The following is a 26,622-nucleotide window of genomic DNA, read 5'->3' as shown; positions in this document are numbered from 1 at the left end:
GAACTGGCTGGATGGCAGAGCTCAGAGAGTGGTGGTGAATGGTGCCACATCCACTTGGCAGCTGTCACTAGTGGTGTTCCCCAAGGATCAGTGCTGGGCCCAGTCCTGTTCAATATCTTTATTGATGACCTGGATGAGGGGATTGAGTCCAGCATCAGTAAGTTTGCAGATGACACCAAGCTAGGAGCAGGTGTTGATCTGTTGGAAGGTAGGAGAGCCCTGCAGAGGGACCTGGACAGGCTGGATGGGTGGGCAGAGGCCAATGGGATGAGATTTAACAAGGCCAAGTACAGGGTTCTGCACTTTGGCCACAACAACCCCAAGCAGCACTATAGGCTGGGGACAGAGTGGCTGGAGAGCAGCCAGGAGGAAAGGGACCTCGGGGTACTGATAGACAGTAAGCTGAAGATGAGCCATCAGTGTGCCCAGGTAGCCAAGAGAGCCAATGGCATCCTGGCCTGCATCAGGAACAGTGTGGCCAGTAGGACAAGGGAGGTTATTCTGCCCCTGTACTCAGCACTGGTCAGGCCACATCTTGAGTACTGTGTCCAGTTCTGGGCCCCTCAATTCAATAAGGATGTTGAGGTGCTGGAACATGTCCAGAGAAGGGCAACAAAGCTGGTGAGGGGCCTGGAGCACAAATCCTATGAGGAGAGGCTGAGGGAGCTGGGCCTGGTTAGCCTGGAGAAGAGGAGGCTCAGGGGTGATCTTATTACTGTCTACAACTACCTGAAGGGACACTGTAGCCAGGTGGGGGGTGGCCTCTTCTCCCAGGTAACCAGCAATAGAACAAGGGGACACAGTCTCAAGTTGTGCCAGGGTAGGTATAGGCTGGATATTAGGAAGAAGTTCTTCCCAGAGAGAGTGATTTCCTATTGCAATGGGCTGCCCAGGGAGGTGGTGGAGGCACCGTCCCTGGGGGTCTTCAGGAAAAGCCTGGATGAGGCACTTAGTGCCATGGTCTAGTTGATTGGATAGGGCAGGGGGATAGGTTGGACTGGATGATCTTGGAGGTCTCTTCCAACCTGCTTGATTCTATGATTCTATGCATCACTGCATTACTTTTACCACCATTATTAGTGGTGTGGACTGCCAGGCATTTGGTCATCTTTCAAACCCATGTAAAGTAGGAGCAATAATATTAAGGCCAATAATATTCTGGTTTTGTAAAGCTGCTAAATGCCATGTTAATATCTCTCTTTGTTAGAGCTTAATGGTTTTCATAATTACTTAAATTGGTGCTTAATTATGGCAGAAATCAGTTCATTATCATTCAAGACCAAGTGCAGTGTCCTTCATCTGGGTCAAGGCAATCCTAAGCACAAATCCAGGTGTGGCAGTGAGTCCTGAGGAGAGGGACTGGGTGGTGCTGGTTGACAAGAAGCTCAACATGAGCCAGCAGTGTGCATTTGCAGCCCGGAGAGACAAACAGATCCTGGGCTGCATCAGGAGAAGTGTGGCCAGCAGGGTGAGGGAGGTGATTCTCCCCCTCTACTCCGCTCTGGTGAGAGCCCACCTGGAGTACTGCATCCAGTTCTGGAGCCCCCATTACAAGAAGGATGTGGAGATGCTGGAGCATATCCAGAGAAGGGCCACGAGGATGCTCAGAGGGCTGGAGCAGCTCTGCTATGAGGACGGACTGAAGGTGTTGGGGCTGTTCAGTCTGCAGAAGAGGAGGCTCCCAGGTGACCTTCTTGTGGCCTTCTAGTACCTGAAAGGGACCTACATAAAAGCTGAGGAAGAACTTTTTAGGCTGTCAGGGAGTGACAGGACTAGGGGGAATGGAGCAAAGCTGGAGATGGGGAGGTTCAGAGTGGACATGGGGAGGAAGTTGTTGAGCATGAGAGTGGTGAGAGGCTGGCATGGGTTGCCCCAGGGGCAGGTTGAGGCTCCATGGCTGGAGGTGCTTAAGGCCAGGTTGGCTGAGTCTGTGTGCAGCCTGCTCTAGGGTAGCGTGTCCCTGGGCATGGCAGGAGAGTTTGAGCTAGATGATCCTTGTGGTCCCTTCCAACCCTGACTGATTATATGTTTCTATGATTATCTAAGTGGCTCCAGTGTTGGTTGTTCCACATGAGAGGAAGCAAGTCTGCTGGTGGAAACTCAGGTCAGACTGGGAACAATTCTTCCTAGAAATGGCAAGATGCTACCAGCTATATATATTCAGTAATCATGTTAGGGAGACAGCAGTTCCTGGTTTTCTCCAGGTGGGATCCAAAAGCTGAAGCTGCTGCTTCATAAGATATGTCTCTCAAGGTGCAAAGCTCTGTCAGAGAGGAGCTGTGTGCACTTTCTGTTGTCTGCAAGTGTGGATTGCTGGCGTCTTAGTGACCTGACTCCTCATTGGCATGTCATTAAAAGGCTCTCAGATGTAAGATTTAAGTTCAGTGTGATCACTAAGCCATTCGAGAGACAGCATTAGAGTAATTTCTGTTCTCTGGTAGGTAGAAGTCAAGAAAGAAACTTGAAAATACTGAGTTTGTCCAAATAGGACATAAGTAATAATATATTTTAATTCTAGCAGGTTTGGCATTGTGCCATTGTCCTTAGTAGTCATGCTTTGGAAGTCTGCTCCCATCGGCATCTTGACTGCACTTTGCTCAAAAGCAAATGTAACTCTAGTGACCAAAACTGCTCTGATGCTTATGCAGCTTTCTTTGAACTTCTGAGTACAATGTTTGCCTTGTGTAAAGAAGTAGAGAGAGCAAACCCCCAGACTAGGCAGTTTTCATAGATCTGTCAGGGTTGAAAGTGACCTCAAGAATCATCCAGTTCCAACTCCCTGCCATGGGCAGGGACACCTCCCACTAGAACAGGTCCCTCAAGGCATCATCCAACCTGGCCTTGAACACCTCCAGGAATGAGGCTTCCACCTCCTCCCTGGGCAACCTGTTCCAATGTCTCACCACCCTCACTGTAAAGAATTTCTTTCTAACATCTAGTTTAAATCTCCCCTCTGCCAGTTTTAACTCATTACCCCTCATCCTGTCCCTACAAGACCTTGTAAATAGTTCATCCCAAACTCTCCTGTAGGCCCTCTTCAGACACTGGAAGGCCTCAGAGCCTTCTCTTCTCCAGGCTGAAGAGCCCCAACTCTTGTAGCCTGTCCTCATAGCGTCTTCAGCCCTCTGAGCATCTTTGTGGCCCTCCTCTGGACTTGCTCCAAAAGTTGGATGCCTGTCTTGTGTTGAGGGCTCCAGAACTGTACACAGATCATAAACAGCATTGAGTGTTTCATCCTCTGGCCATTCAGGGATCTTTCAGTAGATGCCCCATGGAGGAATGGATAAATTATTGATCTAAGCACCTGTTTATAACACAAGAATTAGTTTCTCTAGTGAAGAAATGAACTCACTGAGCCCTCACTTCATAGTGAGGCTATGCCCAGCCTGTGGGATTCAAGACAAATAAGCATTAAATGAAACCCAAGCTGCACCTCCCCAGATCACTTGTTGACCTGGGTCCATATCCCTGCATTCAGCTCTCAGACTCACTGCAAAGTGACTCAGACCACCCACACCAACAGGAAGCACTGAAGTTGTCAGCTGGGGTTGTGGTAAAGGGCATCAAGCTGAGCTAGTGAGGCCTAAAGCAGTTACACAGCTTATTTACCTGCTCTTCTAAATCTGATTTAAAAAGGGGAGAAGGGGAAGGGAAACAGTGCAGTACGTGCAGAGGAAGCTTCTCTTTTAGCTTTTTTTTTTTTGTCCTGAGTTGCTTTAAAAAGGCAGAATGTCTTGGAGGTAAGAAGAGGCATGATATTAAAGAGAAATCTGCTGGCTTAGAATTTGGTTCTTCATTTTCATACTGATTTACTCAGGCAAGCTGCCATTGGCATCAGTGATTAGCTGCTCAACCGGAAATGAAGCAACTGAGTTAAAATTTGTGGGCTGGGCTTGCTGTAGCCTTTGAGTTCCCCTGTGCAGATGATGATGATGATGGGGGTTTCATGCTGAAACAGGTGTGGACAGATAAAGTTTTGTGTGTGAATATTCACTGCATTCAAGTTTATTTTGCCAGGATGCTCCTGTTTTAAGGATGAGTGGTGTTGTTAAGACTACACAGAAAGGTTCTGATGAAGCTGGGGTCTGCAGCTCCATAGGCTGTGCTTTAATCACAGACAGTCCTTGCCTTCTCTACCCCTACAGAATCTTTTAGAATCAATCATAGACTCAGTCATAGAATCAACCAGCAGCTCCAACAGCATCCAGTCCAAACTAGCACCCAGCCTGGTCCAATCAACTATACCATGACACTAAGTGCCTCATCCAGTCTCCTTTTAAACACCTCCAGGGATGGCAAATCCACCACCTCCCTGGGCAGCCCATTCCAATGCCAATCACTCTCTCTGCCAACAACTCCCTCCTAACATCCAGCCTAGACCTCCCCTGGCACAACTTGAGACTGTGTCCCCTTGTTCTGTTGCTGGTTGACTGGCAGAAGAGACCAACCCCCACCTGGCTACAACCTCCCTTCAGGTAGTTTTAGAGAGCAACGAGGTCAGTCCTGAGCCTCCTCTTCTCCAGGCTGCACACCCCCAGCTCCCTCAGCCTCTCCTCATAGGATTTGTGTTCCAGGCCTTTCATCAGCTTTGTCACCCTTTGCACTCCTTTTTGAAGTACTTTAGCCATGAAGAGCTTTTCTGAGGAACAGTGTTTGAAGTGATCTCAGAATGTGTTTTGCAGTGCAATATGCCAGAGGTAAAGGAGTTTATGATGATAACTATTCCATTTCAGTTTTGAAACAGCCATTTCAAAGCTGCTTTGAGACAAAGAGAATTCATTTTGTTCTGATTTCTTATCCTAGGAAGCCTGAAGCTTGGAGTGGCTTCAGCCCTGCCCCTTGTGTATCTTCTCCTTGTTTAAGTTGAGGTCCTCCTACTATTGTCCATCTCTGTAAATATAAGTACAAACGTAAATGTGGATTTAATAAAGTTCCCCACAACAAACTTCTCTCTAAATTAGAGAGGTATGGATGTGTTAGGAGGAGTGTTTGATGGATGAAGAATTGCTTGGATGGACACATCCAGAGTGTAATGGTCAATGGCTCAGTATCCAAGTGGAGATCAATGACAAGTAGTGTCCCTCTGGGACCTGTACTGGGACCAGTGCTGTTTAACGTCTTTACCAATGACAAAGGCATTGAGTGCACCTCCAGCAAGTTTGCAGGTGACACCAAGCTGAATGGTGTGGGACAAGATACCATTTAGAAGGACCTGGGCAAACTCAAGAGCTGGACCCATGTGAATCTGATGATGTTTAATGAGGGGAAGAGCAAGGTCTTGCACCTGGGCTGGGACAATCCCTGGTGTCAATACAGGCTGGGTGATTATGGAATTGTGAGTAGCCCTGTAGAAAAGGACTTTGGGGTGCTGATGGGTGAAAAGTTGGATATAAACTGGCAATGTGCACTCCCAGCCCAGAAGGCAACCATATCCTGGGCTGCATTCTGTCCATCTATTCCACTCTGATGAGACTTCACCTGGAGTTCTGTATCCAGCTCTGGGGTCCCCAACACAAGAGAGACATGGATCTGATAGACAGAGTCCAGAGTGGGCCCCCAAATATGATCAGAGAGCTGGAACACCTCTGCTACTGTGATAGAAGGCTGAGAGATTTGGAGTTGTTCAGCCTGGAGAAGAGAAAGCTGTGGGGAGACATCATTGATGCCATTTACTACTTAAAGAGGGTCTCTAAGAAAGATGAGGACAACCTTTTCAGCAGGACTTGTTGTGACAGGACAAGGGGTAATGATTACAGAATCACACAGTATCACAGTATCATCAGGATTGGAAGAGACCTCACAGATCATCAAGTCCAACCCTTTACCATAGAGCTCAAGGCCACACCATGGCACCAAGTGCCACGTCCAACTTTGCCTTGAACAGCTCCAGGGATGGGGACTCCACCACCTCCCCGGGCAGCCCATTCCAGTGTCCAATGACTCTCTCAGTGAAGAACTTTCTCCTCACCTCGAGCCTAAATCTCCCCTGGCGTAGCTTGAGGCTGTGTCTTCTCGTTCTGGTGCTGGCCACCTGAGAGAAGAGAGCAACCTCCCCCTGGCCACAACCACCCTTCAGGTAGTTGTAGACAGCAATAAGGTCACCCCTGAGCCTTCTCTTCTCCAGGATAAACAATCCCAGCTCCCTCAGCCTCTCCTCGTAGGGCTGTGCTCAAGGCCTCTCACCAGCCTCATTGCCCTTCTCTGGACACGCTCAAGCATCTCGATGCCCCTCTTAAACTGGGGGGCCCAGAACTGAACACAGTACTCAAGGTGTGGTCTGACCAGTGCAGAGTACAGGGGCAGAATGACCTCCCTGCTCCTGCTGACCACACCATTCCTGATGCAGGCCAGGATGCCACTGGCTCTCTTGGCCACCTGGGAACACTGCTGGCTCATGTTCAGGCGGGTATCAATCAGCACCCCCAGATCCCTCTCTGTCTGGCTGCTCTCCAGCCACTCCGACCCCAGCCTGTATCTCTACATGGGGTTGTTGTGGCCAAAGTGCAGCACCCTGCACTTGGAGCTATTGAACCCCATCCCCTTGGACTCTGCCCATCTGTCCAGGCGGTCAAGGTCCCGCTGCAGAGACCTTCTGCCCTCCAACCCAGCCACATCTGCCCTCAGCTTAGTGTCACCTGCAAACTTGCTGATGACTGACTCGATGCCCTCATCCAGATCATCTATGAAGATGTTAAAGAGGATGGGGCCCAGCACAGATCCCTGAGGGACACCACTAGTGACAGCCGCCAGCTGGATGTGGCACCATTCACCACCACTCTCTGGGTCTGGCCCTCCAGCCAGTTCCTAACCCAGCACAGAGTGTTGCCATCCAAGCCATGGGCTGACAGCTTAGCCAGCAGTTAGCTGTGGGGGACAGTGTCAAAGGCCTTGCTGAAGTCCAGATGGACCACATCCACAGGTGGATTTTAAACTAGAAGGAGATAAATTTAGACTGGATATAAGGAACAATTTTTTTACAACAAGCACTACAAAAGACTGGAACAAGGTTGCCCAGAAAGATGGTTAAGTCCTCATCTCTGCAAACATTCAAGGTCAGGCTCTGCTTCGAGGCACCCAGGGACAGAACAAGAGTTCTGAATCTGTGCCAAGGCAGGTTCAGGCTGGATGTTAGGAAGAAGTTCTTCACAACAAGAGTGATTGACATTGGGATGGTCTGCCCAGGGAGGTGATAAAGTCCCCATCCCTGGAGGTGTTTAAGAGGAGATTGCATGAGACACTTGGTGCCAGGGGTTAGTTAGAATGGTTGGGTGATAAGTTGGACTTGATGAGCTTAAAGCTATTTTCCAGCCTGGTTCAGGCAGTGGTTCTGTGTGTGGTTCTGATCTAGTTAAAGATGCTCACTGTGGGAGAGCTGGATTAGATGACCTATAAATGTTCCTTTTAACTCAAACCATTCTATGATTTCTGTGATTTAGTTTTAAGGCAGAAGTCATACGTAAATCTTAAAGAAAAGAAAACATAAAAGGGTAAAACTCAGCCTGCACATCAGGCAGACTTCCATTCACTTAAGTGGCCTTTACAGATACCAGTAGTGAGGGAGCAAGAGACCAACACTTAAGCATGGCAAACAAATTCTAAAATTTCCTTTGGGGAAAGCCATGGTAGGTAATTTCTTCAGCCAGCTGAACTCTGAAACTGATTTCTGTCAGCAGGCTGTCATGAATCTGATGAAACTATATCAGAAATGGTGTGAGCAGCAGGAGTAGGGAGGTAATCATGTCCCTGTACTCAGCACTCATGAGACCACACTTTGAGAACTGTGTCCAGTTTTGGTCACCACAGTACAGGAGGGACATTGAGGTGCTGGAGCAGGGGCAGAGAAGGGCGATGAGGCTGGGGAGAAGTCTGGCAAACATGACCTGTGAGGAGCAGCTGAGAGAGCTGGGGTTGTTTAGTCTGGAGAAGAGGAGGCTGAGAGGTGTTCTGTCTTGGGTTCAAATGCAAGTTCCCAGAGACTCTTATAAATTTAATAGACCCAATGACAATTTATAGAATTTATAGAGTGCCCTCCCCTCTTCCCCCTACCTTTCCCCAAAAGACAGGGAGAGAGAGAAAGGTGGGGACACCCAAATAAATCAATCTCACTCGATTTGGAAGTTAAAAAGGAAAAGTTTAACAATAACTTAGAAAAGGTATTGGAGGTAGGGGAGTTTACAAAGGATAAGGAAGGGAAAACAGCAAAATACAAAAAAGGGATGGATACAACCCAAGTAATGTGATGGTGCCTCTGCCTCGTGGCTGCCACGTGGTGTGCTGGTATGCAGTATCAGTGTGTGTGTGAAGAGTGAACGCAGGAAAAGAGGGTGAGACAGGAAACTCCTCTGTCTTTTATACCACAGGAAGTGGGGGGAGTGGGCTAACCATCACCTGGAGTGTGGCCCACCCCTGGGGAGGGGCCAAGACCCCTAGGGTCAGGTTCAGGGTTACTCCCCCAGGAGTGTTAACCTTATACATGATCTTATTGCCTAAAAGTAATACTACCTAAAAGGAGGTTGTAGTGAGGACGGATCTGATCTCTTCTCCCGAATTACTAATGACAGGACAAGAGGAAATGGCCTCAAGTTGTGTCGGGGAGGTTTAGGTTGCGTGTTGGGAAGAAGTTCTTTCCTGAGCAGGTGGTCAGGCACTGGAACAGGCTGCCCAGGGAGGTGGTGGAGTCACCCTCCCTGGAGGTGTTTAAGAGGAGAGTGGATGTGGTGCTTGAAGCTATGGTCTAGTGCTGGAGGATGTTGGGATGAAGGTTGGACTGGCTGATCCTGGTGGTCCTTTGCAATCGTAGTGATTCCTACTGCTTAGCTGTTGTGCTGAGGGCTTTGGTTTAGTCAAGGATTTGTCAGTGTGAAACTAATGATTGGACTTGGTGAGCTTGAAAGGCTTTTTCATTCTATGAAATTCTGTGATTCTTTTTTGGAGTTGCCTTGTCCATAGCATGTCTGCATACAGATTTGTTTTGCCCCAGTGAAATTTCTGATGGCTGTTTGTTTGGATATTGCTAACCCATATATATATGTGTATTTCTTAGCAGGCACCCTTCACAAGAGGCTCTTAGTTTTAATGCCCCTGAGTGATCAGAAAATAGTGCTCACAGAACTTTGAGACATAAACTGTCAATGTTATTGTCTCAAATTTGTCACAAGTGCTTTCCTATGCAATGAGTTTTGACCTAGACAAATAGGCCAGACTACACACATGTCCAAAGTAGGTAGTGTGATGGTTTGAGTGTTACCTGTGCCCCTACACTTAAGAAAATGACACAGACTAGACTTAGTCGATCTGGAAATTGGAAGAATGAGTCTTCATATTTACAGCTCAACACAATATACAAGCAGATATTTACAATCTGTATAGCTAGATACAGAAGTATACAAGTTAAAAAGTAATACAGAAACACGTCAGCCCTCCCAGAAACCAGAGTCCCCCGGAGGGGCTCCCAATCACCCTTCCACCTCCTTCCCACCCCTCTGCCTTACCCCAGACTTTACCTTATGTTTAAGATTAGTTTGGAGGGTCAGACGGGGATTAAGAAGCAGATTAATTAATCAGGCAGCAAGTTAGGTTAGAGAGAGAAGTTCATGTAGCCCCAGAGAGCAACTCTGTTATCTATGTTTATGTTCTTGTTCTTATACATCTCAGCAAGCCTATGAGTGCAGTAGACATCACCATCATTTCCTTTTCACAGCCTATAGTCTATTTCTTCTCACCAAAATATCCCAGCTAGGCTCAAGCTAGCACAGGTAGCAATTCCCCCATCTACCTGGTAGCAAGTTTGCACTGATAAGAAAAAAAAAAAATATGAGAAATTAATATTTAGAAGAACAACAAATACTGCTAACAAAACAAACTTTGTGAATCTGACACCAGAACCAGTGAGGGATTCTTCTGTCATTTACCTGCAGTAACATACAATCCTGTGACATATTATTGACACAGAAGTGTGTCAGAAATTAATAATGTTATGAATTGTGAATATTAAATTCTGTCTGAATAATATTTTTTTAAATAATATTTTTTAAAATCAGGAGAATTCCTTGGGATTCTTTAGATTTTTGGTTGACAGGAAGTAGTTGCACAAGGAGTATTTATAAACATAGAATTAAACAGTTTAAACAATCAGAAATTGGAAAAATAAGAATGTAAAAAAAGGAAAAATTCTAATTATGGTTATGGAGCCTTAGTACTAACTCCAGCAGATGTACTCACAGAATCACTGAATTTTTAGATTGGAAAAGAACTCCAAGCTCGTCGAGTCCAATCATTACTTCCACACTGACAAGTCCTCGACTAAACCAAAGCCCTCAGCACAACAGCTAATCACTAGGAATCACTACGATTGCAAAGGACCACCAGGGTCAGCCAGTCCAACCTTCATCCCAGCATCCTTCATCACTAGACCATAGCTTCAAGCATCACATCCGCTCTCCTTTTAAACACCTCCAGGGATGGTGACTCCACCACCTCCCTGGGCAGCCTGCTCCAGTACCTGACCACCTGCTCAGGAAAGAACTTCCTCCCAACATCCAACCTAAACCTCCCCCGACACAACTTGAGGCCATTTCCTCTTGTCCTGTCACTAATAATCTGGGAGAATGAACCAGCTCCAGCCTCACTACAACCTCCTTTTAGGTAGTGTAGAGGGCAATAAGGTTCCCTCTCAGCCTCCTCTTCTCCAGACTAAACACCCCCAGCTCCCTCAGCTGCTCCTCACAGGTCATGTTTGCCAGACCTCTCCCCAGCCTCATCGCCCTTCTCTGCCCCTGCTCCAGCACCTCAATGTCCCTCCTGTACTGTGGTGACCAAAACTGGACACAGTTCTCAAGGTGTGGTCTCACAAGTGCTGAGTACAGGGGCATGATCATCTCCCCAGTCCTGCTGGTCACACCATTGCTGATCCAGGCCAGGATGTTGTTGGTCTTCTTGGGCACACTGCTGGCTCATGTCCAGACAGCTGTTCACCAACACCCCTAGGCCCTTTTCTGCCAGGCAGATCTCCAGGCACTCCTCCCCCAGCCTGTAGGGCTGCTGGGGGTTGTTGTGGCCAAAATGCATGGCCTGGCACTTGGCCTTGTTAAACCTCATGCAATTGGCCTCAGCCCATCACTCCAGCTTGTCCAAATCCCTCTGCAAGGTCTTCCTACCCTCCAGCAGATAGACATTTCTGCTAATTTGGTGTCATTTGCACTGAGGACACTCTATGTCCCTGAGCAAGTTTCCTGTACAAAGATGCTTCCAAAACTCAGGGTAATGATCCTGGGGTAAAATAAAAAATATTCCTGGCATAGGGAAGGTGAGAAGATCTGAGATTCTGTGATTCTGTGAGTTGCTGCTGCTGAGCTGCTGGTGCAAGCTGCACAGACATGGCTGCTGTGATTCCCAGCTAACCAGCCACAAACTGGGTGCTGCTGCTGGTGGAGGCTCAGCACAGAAGTGATTTCTAAATCACTCCCCATTAAATACATAATTTTGAAAATGAAGCTGGCCAATAGGCACTGACATCACTCTTCTGGCCACTGAATTCGAAGCTTTATGCCTGCTGTGACCACGCAGGCAGCACAGTACAACCTGACAGGTGGTGCTAAGCCCCTAGCCCTCACGGCTTTGCCGAGGCCAAACCCTCCATTGCTTACTCATCTACTTCTGGACCCACAACAGGAGGAGAGCAAGGGTTAAACCATCCTGGCAGGATTTATGCCCTACCAGGACAAGAAGTAAGGAGAAAAGCAGCAAGATCATCCAAAAATTACCTTCTTTTAGGATAGGTTTTGATTTAAAAGCTAATGATTCATGTGAAATTTGTACCACTCTTTCCTTGAGAAGAAAGTTACATCAGAAACAATTTCCAGACTCTTCTTTCATTTGGCCTTCCAATCTAAGCCCTCCAAGATTCATGTGGCAAGCAATTGAAAACAATTTTTTTCTCAAAGATAAATTCTACTTCTATTACTACTACTACTACTACTACTAGTAGTAGTTGTTTTTATCTTCTAACTTCTGCTAAAATTCTGTGGCAAAACTGCCTTTTGAATTTTAACCTCCCACTCTAAACCCTCTGAGAGTCCAAGATTTGTGTGTCAGGCAATTGAAAACATTTTTTTTTTCTCAAAGAGAAATACTACTAATAATAATTTTTATCTTCTAACTTAGAATCATAGAATCGTAGAATCAGTCAGGCTTGGAAGGGACCACAAGGATCATCTAGTTCCAATGCCCCTGCCATGCCCAGGGACACCCTACCCTAGAGCAGGCTGCCCACAGCCTCATCCAGCCTGGCCTCAACCGCCTCCCTGCGCAACCCATGCCAGGCTCTCACCACTCTCATGCTGAACAGCTTCCTCCTCATATCCAGTCTGAATCTCCCCGTCTCCAGCTTTGCTCCATTCCCCCTAGTCCTGTCACTCCCTGATAGCCTAAAATCTCTGATAAAAACTTCTGCTAAATATCTGTTGCAAAACTGCCTTTTGAATTTTAGCCTTCCACTCTAAGCCCTCTGAGAGTCCAATATTTGTGTGTGGCAGGGAACTGAAAACATTTTTTTTCTCAAAGAGAAGTAATAAGAATAGTAATAACAATGGCAGTAGTAGTAGTAGCAATAATAATAACAATAACATTAACTTTAATAATGGCCATAGCCATAATTACAACAGCATCAACAACAACAATAACAATAATATGTTTCTTTTATCATCTAAGTTCTGCTAAATACCTGTGGCAAAATGGCCTTTTGAATTTTAGCCTTCCAATCAAAGCCCTCTGAGAGTCCAAAATTTGTGTGTGGCAGTCAGCTGAAAATGTCGTTTTTTCCCAAAGAGAAGTATTAAGAATAGTAATAATAATGGCAGTAGTAGTAGCAATAATATTAACAATAACATTTGCTTTAATAACAGCCATAAGCATAATTACAACAACAAAATCAACAACAATAACAACAACAATAATAATATATTTTTTTATAATCTAATTTCTGTTAAATGTCTGTGGCAAAATTACCTGTTTAATTTTAGCCTTCCAGTCTAAACCCTCTGATAGTCCAAAATTTGTGTGGCAGGCAACTGAAATAATTTTTTTCTCAAAGAGAAATAACAATAATAATAATAATAGTAATAATGGTAGTAGTAGTAGCAATAATAGTAACAATAACATTAACTTTAATGATAGCTATAGCCATAATTACAACAACAACAACAACAACAACAATAATAATAATAATACGATTTTTGTTATCTAAGTTCTGTTAAATATCTGTGGCAAAACTGCCTTTTTTTTAACTGTAAGAGGAAAATAATCAGACCTGATGTCTTTAGCTACCAACTACTGGAAGGATTAATCTTAGAGGTTTGGAAGAATTTCCCCTAAAGCAGGAAAAGCCATCAAAAAGGCAATGTGTGAGGCAGCAAAAAAAAAAGAAAGAAAAGGGGAGGGGGGAATGAATCATTGAAGAGAAACCTGCACTTTTCTATAATCTCCATAATGAGGATGGATTTGGAAATACCAACTTAGCCTGTTGTGTGAGGGCTTGTTGCACACATCTATTACCAACAAGCTAGAAATTACAGGTTTTGCTTAGTTTCTCAGCCAGGCTTGACTCTGTATTGGACAGTTTCTGCTTAGAGCTTGGAGAGTCACAGCGCAGGAGTGATTCTTTCATCACTTACTTCTGGTAACCTATGACAGATATTATTGGTACAGGAATAAGGAGAAAAAAAGCAACAGGATCATCAAAAAATTGCCTTCTTTTAGAATCACACAGTCATAGAATCAACCAGGTTGGAAGAGATCTCCAAGATCATCCAGGCCAACCTATCACCCAGCCCTAGCCAGTCAACTAGACCATGGCACTAAGTGCCTCATCCAGGCTTTTCTTCAACACCTCCATAGATGGTGACTCCACCACCTCCCTGGGCAGCCCATTCCAATGCCAATCACTCTCTCTGACAGCAACTTCCTCCTAACATCCAGCCTAGACCTCCCCTGGCACAACTTGAGACTGTGTCCCCTTGTTCTATTGCTGCTTGTCTGGGAGAAGAGACCAACCCCCATCTGACTATTTAAAAAGATACTAAGCCATGGAGATGTGGTGTTGAGGGATGTACTTTAGTGGTGCCCAAGTTAATGATTGGATTCTGTGATCTTAGAGGTCTTTTCCAACCAAAACAACTTTGTGATTCTGTGATACTACTCAGTATGTACATCTGGTAGAATCTCAGAGAAACTGATCGTGGAAGGTTTCATGCTGGAGATGTATTCTGTACCCCTTACACAAAAAGAATAACCAATGCTCTCCAGATATAAAATTTAAAAGCCTTGATCTGTGTGATCATCAAACGGAGGCTAGAATTAGAGGGACAGCATGTGCTAAACCTTTGTTAGTGTTGGGCTCTGTTCAGGCTCTGAGCACAGAGAAGCAGCTCCTGTAAAAAGCTGATATCTAAGAAGCACTGCAATCTGCAAAACTTCTCTTGGTGCTGTTTGTTATTTCTGGTTTTTGTCTCAGAGTCCAGCCAGCCTGATCCTGGATGAGATGCTGCAGATCTGGCATCAAGTGTTGAGAACTTCACTGGTTAACTCTGAGGCTTTTGCCTCTTTCCTACTGAAGTTAGATAGTAGAGGTTACTTGTCCTGAGCACCAGTAGCATGCAGTCTGCTTTTTTTCTCTCTTTAGCAGCAATCTCATCCCTGACAGCACCCTTAGTCTTCTACTCTGGTACTCTAGGAGAAGTCATTGTGTCCTTTACTTCCCTTGTAATACAACTTTCATGCCATGGGGCTGAGTGACATTCACCTCTGTTGTCTACAGCCTGGCCTACTGGGCAAGTAGGAAAGCTATGAAAAAGGCTGGGTATCTGGGACTCCAACTCCTAGCACAGGTCTCTTTAGCATTTCACCTCGACCCAAAGAAGGATAATCACCCAAGTCAGGTAGGACTCTTTTGTGGGGTCATAGGGCTGTGCACGGACACCAAGAGAGCTTTCTCCCAGGCATCCAGTGACATAAGAGGACTCAGCCTGAAGCTGTGCCAGGGCAGGTTCAGGCTAGATGTTAGGAAGAAGTTCTTCACAGCAAGAGTGATTGGCACTGGAAGGGGCTGTCTGGGGAGATGGTGGAGTCACCATCCCTGAAGGTGTTTAAAAGGAGACTGTGTGTGTCACTTGGTGCCATGGTTTAGTTGATTAGAAGGTGTTAGGTGATATAGGTTGGACTTGATAATCTCAAAGCTCTTTTCCAACCTGGTTAATTATGTGATACTTTAGAGACCTGGTGCCTTAAGCATAAACCTAACAGGGATATTCCAAGGTTCCCATCAAGTCCTCTAGCCAAAATTAAGATATCCTTTATAGAACAGTCTTTGTGACTACCCTAAAAGTACTGTGGGCATTTCCACTGTGCCTGTGCAGGCACCCACAGAATTTCAGGATGCTTCTGTGTCGCGGAGGAGTTTGTCTGGGTTTCGGGGAATGAAATACAAGGCCGATTTTTAAAGAGTTTAAAAGATTTAATATTATATATGCTAGGAGTCCCCCTTCCCCAAACTTATTTATAACTACCCCACGTAAGTTCTTTGTATGTGGTTGCGAGATTATTTTTACAGAATGTCTATGTATAACAATGTATAACAAACCCTCCGCCACATTCTGGGACCTGAATCATGCAGCAGGGGTTCTTCTCTTTGTAATCCATGCAGCTTTTTTGACACATTTGTTTCTACTGTCTGAGTGCTTTGTGTGATTGCTAGCAAAAAACCATCTAAATGGTTGCCTGCTTGGCTTTGCTTTCAGGTATTTTTGCCTGCTTTTTGCATCATTCACACTTTTCATCAAAAGGAGACGACTCAAAGAGCTCTCACCACGGCCACACAAACACTGCTGGCATAGAGCTTTCTCTGCAAACATATTTATACAATTGTCCAGAAGCCCTTTGCATACCTTGAACGTACTTTCATGAACTTGGGGGGAAAAAAAAATAGCAAACAAAACCCAAACAAACTAACATTTTTTTCCTAGGAAATGACTAAAAGGGCTGCGAGCAACATCAAAGCAAATGTGTGTGTGTGGCTTATGGCTTATACTGAAAGCATTGCAAATAATCCTCTTTCTTTTTAAACAGAATCCTCCCAGCTCTCTGTTTCTGCTAAATTTGCTTCAAACCAAAGAAGATCGACTGTGGTGCTATGTATTTTTTAAGTGCCTCACAGTTTCTTTGGACATTGCTCTAACATCTGGTTTGATTTCCTTGATAATTCCTTTTCCTGACTCTGAGCATAAAATATTCAGGCCAGTATGGTTTCAAGGATAGAGTGTTTGTCTGCTTTGAGAAAGCTTCTTCTCAGTGTATGGTTAGGATGTAGCAGTCTTTATCTCAAAACAAAACAGTGGGAATAAAAATTAAAGATCTATGTTGATATTACAGACACTTTATAGTGCAAATAGATTGCCACTGAGAAGAGAAAAGCAGATTAAGTCAGTCAAGAGGCTTGCAGTCTGCACAGGCACACAAGATGCATTCTGTAGCCAGGTAGGGGTTGGTCTCTTCTGCCAGGCGACCGGTGACATAATGTCTCAAGTTGTGCCAGGGAAGATCTAGGCTGGATGTTAGGCGGAAGTTGTTGCCAGAGAGAGTGATTGGCATTGGAATGGGCTGCCCAGGGAGGTGGTGGAGTCACTGTCCCTGGAGGTGTTGAAGCAAAGCCTGGATGAGGCACTTAGTGCCATGGTCTAGTTGATTGGATAGGGCTGGGTGCTAGGTTGGACTGGATGATCTTGGAGGTCTCTTCCAACCTGCTTGTTTCTATGATTCAAAAGAAGATTCTGGAGAGAGCTACTTTATCAGTTAGCTGTAGGCTGTGATGACAGTGCCCAAGCAAGCAACTGTCAAGTAAAGGTTTGTTGAACCTCTGATTGGCACCAAAAATGGCCTTCCATAACAGATAGAGACCTTGCAAAGGAGATGTGCCTAGAAAGAAACCACAACAAATAGGATCTCATACACACAACAAATAGGATCTGATGCACATGGAATCATAGAATGTTAGGGGCTGGAAGGGACCTCAAAAGATCATCCAGTCCAACTCCCCTGCAAAGCAGGCTCACCTTTTTTTTTTTTTTACAGTCCATTTTTACTTTTTTATTGTATTTTTTATCCCATTTCTCCCCTGTCTCCCTCCTTTCCTCTCCATCTAATTCCCCCCATTTCCCTCCTTTTCTTTCCATCCCCTTCCCTTCCTTTCCATCTTCCTCTTTCACTCACTTTCCCCCTTTCTTCTCCATCTTCTTTGTCTCATCTTCCTCCTTTCTTCTCCATCTCTTTTCTTTTCCCCATCTTTCTCTTTTCATCACTATCTCCATAATTTTCATCTCCATCTTCCTCCTTTTAGCACCACCTCCCCTTTTCTACCACACCTGCCTCTTTCCCACCCCACATTTTCACCTTTTTTCCCCTATACCCAGAGCACCTGGGTCTGTTGGAATCTCCTCCCACCCCAGGCATGACCACTTTGAACTTCCTGCCCACTCCTCTTTGTAAGCAGCTCCAAGAAAGGCAGAAGCCCCAAATTTGCCCAGTTGGGCAGAGGGATCCTTCTCCTGTCACCACTGGTGAATCCCCATGGTGCACACTGGGTGAATGGTGGAGGGGATCGAAAGGCTGGGGGACCTGGTGGCCCTCTGATTAGATAGGGATAGGCTTGGTGATTACTCTGACATCACCTCCTTAGTTAGGCTGAACTATCTGTTTACCTGCTTGTTTCTGATCACTTATGATGAGCTTAAGTACTTGGCTGAACTGGAAGCTTATGGAGCAGTAGCACTGTGTTGTCATAGAACTGTTTAGTTGGAAAAGCCCTCCAAGATCAAGCCTGACTTTCAATCCAACACCACCACACACAACAAGAGGGATCTTGTACACACCAACCATTCCTCTACACAACTCTTTCTTTAATTCTGAAGTGTAAATTGCAGGTTAGATTTATAGCTTTGATCTTACTGGGCTTACTGAATCCTATTTAAGCAGGTTTTGGTCTCTTTCCTCTTATTCTACTCCTCAATAGTTTCTTGGCTAATAAAGCTCTTTTGCTTCCCTGAAGAATTACTTCAAAATATGCAGCATTTTTACCAGGAAGCAGCCCATATTTATAAGTAAATCACCACTGATGCACCCCACTTCCATCTTTCTAAAAGACACATTTTTTGGAGGCAATTTGTTAACCCCTCAGCACCATGGAAGGAAATAAAGTCAACCCTGTTCAGGCTCAAATTGTGCCCAAATGAGATTTACCCAGTTGAGGTAGATCCAAAAGTGCTACAGAAGGAAGGGAGGAATTGAAGATGCTTTACTTGCCCCTAGAACTGAAGAAGCTTGCTTGGAAGGAGCTTTATTTTGTACTTCATTACTCTAAGTATCCCTGAGTGCTGACACTTGGGGACACAGTTGTGTTCTCATTTTGCTTTTCCAGGGTGACCTTAGTTCCCTAGCTGGTTAGAAGACAATCTGTTTTCATGAGGAGAGGTCATTCTCCATGTAATCATAGAATCAACCAGTTTGGAAGAGACCTCTGAGATCATCCAGTCCAACCTATCACCCAGCTCTAGCCAATCAACTAAACCATGGCACAATGTACCTCATCCATTTTTTTTCTTGAACACTATGCTCTAGAAAAGGGGCCTGATTCACTCACAGGCTGATGTGCTCTTTTGATTCTATCTGTGGATGCTGGAGGCTGTGATGCCATTCAGAGACACTTGGACATACTGAGTGCTGGGCAGAGAAGAACCTAATGAGCTTCAACCAGGATAAGTGCAGAGTCCTGCACTTGGGAAGAAGTAATAAATTGCACCAGTGCAGGTTGGTATATCATCTGCTGGAGAGCAGCCCTGTGGAGAAGGAATTGGGAGTGAAGGTGGACAAGAAGCTATCCATGGACAGTAATGTGCCCAAGAAGGCTAATGAGATCCTGGAGTGCACTAAGAAGAATGTGGCCAGCAAATGGAGGGAGGTTCTCCTCCCTCTCTTCTCTGCCCTAGTGAGACCTCACCTGGAATATTTGATCCAGTTTTGTGCTCCTCAGTTCAGGGGGGACAGGGATCTACTAGAGAGAGTCCAAGTCTACAAGGATTGTGAAGGAACTGGAGCACTGCCCTATGAGGCTAGGCTGAGGGACCTGAGGCTGTTTGGTGCAGTGAAGAGAAGACCTGGAGTGGATCTAATAAATTTTTATAACTATCTGAGGGCTGGAGGTCAAGAGGGAGGGGACAAACTTCTCAGCTGTGCCCTGTGATAGGGCAAGGAGCAAAGGATGTAAGCTACAGCACAGGAAGTTCCAGCTCAATATGAGGAAGAACTTCTTTACTGTAAGGGTGACCAAGCCCTGGAACAGATTGCTCAGACAGGTTGTGAAATCTCCCTCTCTGGACACATTTTAAGCCCTGTCTGGATGCCTTCCTGCATGACTTGCACTAGATTCTATGGTCCTGCTCTGGCAGGGGGGTTGGACTGGAAGATCTCCAGAGATCCTTTCCAACCCCTAAAATCCTATAATGCTGAGTCGAACTCTGTGCTGCTGGTAGTCTAGTAGTGGGAGCAAGATGACACAAAATGTACCATCCACTTCACAGTGAGAGGCTTTTTGTTGGGTCGTTGTTCTCTTTTTCTTCCAAGAAAGCAGCCAGATTCATTAGTTGTGAATCACCTCTATCAAGCAATGACCATGTCTGTGCTTCATTGCAATACTACTTCTGTTTTAGGACCAGTGAGCTAAAGCCTTTCTTTTCTCAAATTACTTTACCCAAATTGCAAAGTCAGAAAAAAAAAAAAAAAGTGGCAGTAGTAATTCTGTTTTGCTAAAGGGAGACCTCTGATTCTGAAGGATCTCAATGACATAAGAAGGAATGAAAATGCTATGATGGCACTTCAGCCTCATGCAGCTACAACGATGCTTACACTGTTCCTGCTCTTAACAGCTTGCCAAATAGTTTTCCAAAGGAGGCTGGGAAGAAGCTCTGACACCTTATAGATTTTCTTCTCTTGCTCCTTTCTGTGTTGTTTTCCTTACAGGTAAAAGGACAGGAAAGAACAACACAGTCTGAATCAGTTATCACAGAATCACATAAATATTCCAGTTGGAAAAGTCCCTCAGGATCACCAAGGCTAACCTTTTTCCTTACTCTACAAGCTGCACCCTTAAACCATATCCCCAAGTACCACATCCAAACAACCTTTAAACACATCCAGGGTTGGTGACACAACCACCTCCCTGAGCAACCCATTCCAATGCCTGAACATTCTTGCTGGGGAAAAAAAAAATTCCTAATGTCCAGTCTAAACCTACCCAGTGGCAGCTTGAGGCCATTTGCCCTTGTTCTGTCTCCAGTTACCTGTGAGAGAGACCAGCACCAGCCTCTCCTCAATGTTCCTTCAGGCAGCTGTAGACAGCCATGAGGTCTCCCTTCCCTAGCTTCATTACCCTCCTCTGCACTCACTCCAGAACTTCCATATCCTTCTTGTAATAAAGTCCCCAAAACTGAACACAGTACACAAGGTGTAGCCTCATCAGAGCTGACTCCAAGGGGAAAATCACCTCCCTGCTCCTGCTGGACACAGCATTTTTGATCCAAGACAGAATGCCATTGGCATCCCACGCCGCCTGGGCACACTGCTTGCTTATATTCAGCTACTTGACAGCTACAACCTCCAGGTCCCTTTCTGCCAGGCAGCTTTCCAGCCATAGTTCCCCAAGCCTGTAGTGTTGTTTGGGGTTGTTGTGACCCGAGTGCAGGATCTGGCACTTGGCATTGTTGAAACTCATGCCATTAACATTGGCCCATCCATCCACTGTATCCAGGTCCCTCTCTAGAGCCTCCCTATTCTCCGGCAGATCATCACTGCCTCCCAACTTGGTGTCATCTGCAAACTTACTGCTGACACACTCTGTGTCTTCATCAAGGTCATCAATAAATATGTTAATCAGAAGTGGTCCCAACACTGAGCCATGGGGGACACCACTTGTGACCAGCTTCCATCTGGATTTGGCTCCATTGTCCATCACCCTTTGAGCCTTTTCATCCAGCATTATTATGTGTAAATGTAGAAGAATACATCCTGAACCCTTTGTCCTTTGTTAAATTTGTTATTTATTTTGGCTTGTGCTAGAGGCTAAAAGCATTATTAGAAGCATTTTAAAGCACAGTGGCAAACCTTTCTCTCTTCAGTTACTTTGCTTTGACATTTGGTACTGGGAGCAAATTGCAGAGCAGAGTTTTATGGGATTTGCAACCCACAAAGCTCGTCAGTGACTTGCTGTCAGCTGCAGTTGCCAGCTGCCTTCAGAAGATAACAAAACATGCTGCATCTTTCTCTTCCAGTCATCCAGTTTGGCTTTGTCACCCTCTTTGTTGCCTCCTTCCCTTTGGCACCTCTCTTTGCTCTGCTGAACAACGTCATAGAAGTCCGGCTTGATGCGAAAAAGTTTGTTACCGAACTGAGGCGGCCAGACACAGTCAGAGAAAAAGATATAGGTGAGTAATGACAGTCATTAGAGCGAAGATAACATCCAACATTCAAAGAGAAAGAAGAAAAGTGGCAGCAAGTCCATTAACACATTCTGGTCTTCACTTGCAGGGATTTGGTATAACATCTTGAGCAGCATTGGAAAGCTTTCAGTTATCATTAATGTAAGTATTTGGATCACACCACTTTCTAACCATGATCTTGGGAGCTTAGATTGTCCCTCTCAACACTTAAATGTTGTTGCTAATTTTCTTAGTTGCTTTACAATACAGTAAATTCTCAAATTATCCAGGTCTTGTGGAAGTATAATGTATGATTTTATTAGAAACATAGCAATAGGAGGAGGGTAGATTCAGGTTGGACATCAGGAGGAAGTTCATTGCAATGAGAGTGGTGAAATACTGGAAGAGGTCTCCCAGGGATGTGGTTGAAGACCTGTCCCTAGGGACATTCAAGATCAACCTTGATGTGGCCCTGAGCAGCCTGCCCTACTTGGGGGTGTCCCTGCTGACTGCAGTGGTATTGGACAAGATGACCTTTAAGGCTCTCTTCCAATCCAATGCAAGCTGTGAGTCTGTGACCTTGCAAAAGGCCTGTCCACATCAGGACCTATGAGAGGTGTGGCCTTTAGCAGAAACTCACAGCCAGCTTTGGAAGACTTTGCTGCTCCCTTTACCATAGAATCACACAACCATAGAATTGTTTTGGTTGAAAAGGTTCTTATTTATAAGTGACTGGGGCCCTGTCCCTGGAAACACCAAGGTGAGACCTGATGTGGCTCTGGGCAGCCTGATCTAGTTGGAGATGTCCCTGCTGACTGCAGGGGAGTTGGACAAAATGACTTTTGAGGATCCTTTCCTTGTGAATCTATGAATCTGAGATGGCCACTCACCTCCTCCTCTCTATCCTTGTGTTCTGTAGGACAGGAAGATCAATCCACATAAGAACAACCAGTGAAGGCAGTGTCAGATAACTGACAAAGATCTACTTCTGATCCATGCTCATGCCTACTTCTGCTACTCTGTAGCATAACTGTTGGTGCGAATAAAAAGGGTGCAAATATCCTGCATTCTAGAAGCAGAAAGTCCTTAACTAGATGGCATTAGATTTGTTCTGATATATACAGATATGGTTGTATCTCTAAACATAAGTTCTCCTACAGAGTGAATACCTCTGCAAAGTAGCTTTTCTTTTGCAGTTGGATTGCACACTCCATTTTAAAAGTGCAGACTGCCCACTTCTGCTTCTTCATCTAAATAATATTGATGCAGAAGTACAACTGATCAAAATGAAGCTTTACATTCATCTGATATCATTTTGTTGATATGCTGTAGATGCTTCTGAGTCTGCTTCCCTTCATAATCAGACCAGTTTTAGACTAGCATGAGATCCACTAGTGCCAGACCTCTAAATCCTGATGCAGAGGGAATGTGGAGCATGACCACCTGATACTCAACTAGTTTCTCTCAGCTAATAGAGTGTAACTACACTAAATTATAACCCAAATTACACCAGCTAATTACTACATCTTGTGGATTGCTTTTTTGTTGGTTTTTATTAAACTCCTCATGGCTGCAGGAAGAAAGGAGTTCAAGAAATGCACAACACTGGAACTGATTCATAGATTGGTTTAGGTTGGATGGGACCTTCAAGATCATCTAGTTCCAACCACCCTGCCATGGGCAGGGAGACCCTCCACCAGCCCAGGTCATTGCAGGCCTTATCCAACCTGGTGTTGAGCACCTCCAGGGAGGAGGCATCCACAATGTCCCTGGGCAATCTGTTCTGGTGTCTCATCACCCTCACTGGAAAGAATTTCATCCTAATCTCCAGTCTAAATCTGCCCTCTTCAGTCTTAAAGCTATTTCCTTTCATCCTGTCACTACAAGCCCTTGTAAAAAGTTCTTCCTAGCTTTCTTGTAGCTCCCTTTGGCAGGCTGCTCTGAGGTCTCCCTGGAGCATTCTTTTCTCCAGACTAATCAGCCCCAACTCCCTCAGCTTGTCCCCATAGGGGAGGTTCTCCAGCTCTCTGATCATCTTCATGACTCTCCTGTGGACCCACTCCAGCAGCTCCATGTCCTTCTTATGCTGGGGGGCACCAGAACTGGTCACAGTGCTCCAGGTGGGCTCTCATGAGAGCAGAGTATTGGTGCAGAAAGCTCTCTCTGTCCTTCTGCTCACACTGCTTTTGGTACAGCCCAGCATATGGTTGCCTTCTGGGCTGCAAGTACAGATTGTGATCTCATGTTGAGTTTTTCATCAACTGCCACCTGAAAGTCCTTCTGCTTGAGACCACTCTCAGGCTACTTTTGCTACCCTAAGAAGTGTTCCAACTCCCTAGCTACAGCCTTTCCCTAGAGAGACAGAGCACAGTGCTGTGCATTTCTATATGGATATGTTCTGTACTAGGTCTGATTGTTTAGCTCTTACTTAATCATCTCTCTAAACTTACTTGAACAGGAAAACTATCACCTGAATTAGCTTGCTCTGAAATGCAGTAGACATTGATTCCCAACACTGTTGTTTGGCTGTTGTGTTTATTTTTTTCCCTTTTTATCAGGCTTTTGTAATTGCTGTCACATCTGATTTCATTCCACGCCTTATGTATCAATACGCATTCAGTCAAAACGGAACCATGCATGGCTTCATCAATCACACGCTCTCATACTTCAATGTCAGTCATCTCAAGCCTGGAACACAGCCAGAAAACTCCCCTTTTGCACAAGAAGTTTTATTCTGCAGGTAAGGGGCTGTTGTTGGCAGCCACAAGATGTTTTATTCTGCAGGTTAAGGGACCTCTGTTGACAGTTTGCAGAATGGAAGCAATTTCTTTAGACCTTTTGTCAGACAAAACCTTTCCAAGTGGGGACTGGTAATGTTTGTGCCTTGAGAAGTGGTAAAGAGTATAGATTTCAGAATATCCTTGCTATGTCAGGATGCTCTTAGAGTTTTTCTACTGCATTAAAGGGCAAAATAAACACTTCAAGCAGATTGATTAAAATTAAAAATCAAAATGAAGCTATCTTTGTTGAAACAGATAATTGTCATTAAAAACAGTGAGGTTTTAAAATGGACACCCACTAATCAGGAACAAGCTTCCTTTGTTAAGTTCAGTCTTTGCTTAATCATATCTGAACTGTTGATATATTCTGCCTACCTTTATAACCTGCACTGCTCTCCACTTACATGTCTTCTAGTTCAGACTCGTCTCCTCAGGCTGTAGAAACAAGGCTCCACTTCCTTTAGAATCACAGAATATCAGGGGTTGGAAGTGGCCTTGAAAGCTCATCCAGTCCAACCCTCCTGCCAGAGCAGGATCATCTAGACCAGATCACCCAGTAAGGCATCCAGATGGGTTTGCATCCATAACATCTGGTGCCCTGCTCCCATAGTGCAGACACCTCTGATGTAGTGCCAGCTTGCATGAGAAATCACTGACATGGTTGCAGGGCTCTCAAAGTAACCTTGCTTTTCACTGAAGATGTGCAGGGATTCAAAGAGTTCCATTAAAGCACTGTGATGCAAGGCTGTCCAAAGCTGAGCTCCTTGGGTCAGCCTGCCTCACCCCTCTTGAAACCACATTGTGCTTAGCCTCCTCAATAGCTAAAGGTCATTACAAAACTTGATTTTGTGTTGCCTTTGGCAGGAGAGCCTTTAATTCTGTGTTTTTTTACTGCACACAGGTATTCACTTGGCCTCCCAAGAGCATAGTTGCCTGTGTTCATTGTTTTTAACCTGTGTGGCAAAGTTTTTGAATCTAGAACTCATGATAGTCACCATCTGAACTTGTCCTGATTCTAAAACTAGTTTTACCTCTCTCTTTCCCAAACTTTAGTCTTTCTTCTCATGCTTTCATTGTGTGGCCTTAACTCTGAGATCTAATTTTTGGCTGAGATACCAAAGCTGAGATTCTCAAAATCTCTCAGCATCAGCATCCGAGCAAGGACACAAAATCAATTACCAAGTAGAGCAGATGACGAGAGGAGTCTTACAGGTGACATTCACCTGTCATCTAGCAGCAGACTGCAAGATTGGTTTACTAAATACTAGATATTGGCAGAAAACACTGCTGGTATTGTACCTATTGTAAATATCAAGCAGTATTTTCCAGTTGGAGCTTCAGAAGCTCCAGCCACACTGGGGACAGCCACTCTGGGGACAGAGTGGCTGGAGAGCAGCCAGGAAAAAAGAGACCTGATAGCCTAAAAAGTCCCTCCCCAATAGAATCATAGAATGGGTTAGGTTGGAAGTGACCTCAAAGCTCATCTCGTTCCAACCCCCTGCCATGGGCAGGGATACCTCCCACTAGAGCAGGTTGCTCAAGGCCTCATCCAACCTGGCCTTGAACACCTCCAGGGAGGGAGCAGCCACAACCTCCCTGGGCAACCTGCGCCAGTGTCTCACCACCCTCACTGGAAAGAACTTCTTCCTTACATCTAGTTTAAATCTCTTCTCTGCCAGTTTAAACCCATTACCCCTTGTCCTGTCATTACAAGACCCTGTAAATAGTCCCTCCCCAACCCTCCTGTAGGAAGAAGGGTTATAATCCCCACAAGTTATAAAAGTGAGCCTGGCCTTACAAGACCAAATCACAGAATCACAGACCATCTTAGATTGGAAAAGCCCTTCAAGCTCATTGAGTCCAATCATTAATTTCACACTGACAAGTCCTTGACTAAATCTAACCTCTCAGCACAACATCTAATCACTAGGAATCGCTCTGGCTGGAAAGGACCACCAGGATCAAGTCTGTGCCACTGAGGAGAAAACAAGAAAACATTGTAGACAAGAGAAATATACCCAAGGATTGAGCATGTGCCAGTCTGAATGAGAAATAACTATGAGAGAGTTTCTGTTCTGTTATCAGGAAAAGAAGTCAGCCTCCACATTCTCTGTTTCTCATTACCACCACCCTCATTTGAATCTTATCAACATCTCAGCTCCGGCCAGAACTATCACTGTGATAAAACATGGGGTATCTAACTTGTGTCCCAAGAGACAGGCAACAAACACTGTCCCTAGAGCTGAAAATAAAAGCTGTTGTGGGTTTTTTTTTCCTGTTTCTGGCAAATATGTTGGGAACAAGCTGACCTCTCTTATTCTTAGATT

The 26,622-nt window shown here is 45.1% G+C and overlaps 1 protein-coding gene across 1 annotated transcript in view; it reads left to right on the top strand.

Moving 5' to 3' along the window:
• ANO2 (anoctamin 2) overlaps positions 1 to 26,622 on the top strand; it is a 246,683-nt gene that overhangs the window by 208,889 nt on the left and 11,172 nt on the right. Inside the window, 3 exon segments of the mRNA XM_064142873.1 lie at positions 21,369 to 21,521; positions 21,625 to 21,677; positions 24,074 to 24,255. Of these exon segments, the coding sequence (XP_063998943.1) occupies positions 21,369 to 21,521; positions 21,625 to 21,677; positions 24,074 to 24,255 (388 nt within the window).

The sequence above is a fragment of the Pogoniulus pusillus genome, chromosome 4 (assembly GCF_015220805.1).
Source record: "Pogoniulus pusillus isolate bPogPus1 chromosome 4, bPogPus1.pri, whole genome shotgun sequence".
Classification (NCBI taxonomy): domain Eukaryota; kingdom Metazoa; phylum Chordata; class Aves; order Piciformes; family Lybiidae; genus Pogoniulus; species Pogoniulus pusillus.
The sequence above is the reverse complement of the archived record's forward strand: the minus strand, read 5'-3'. Positions and strand labels throughout refer to the sequence as shown.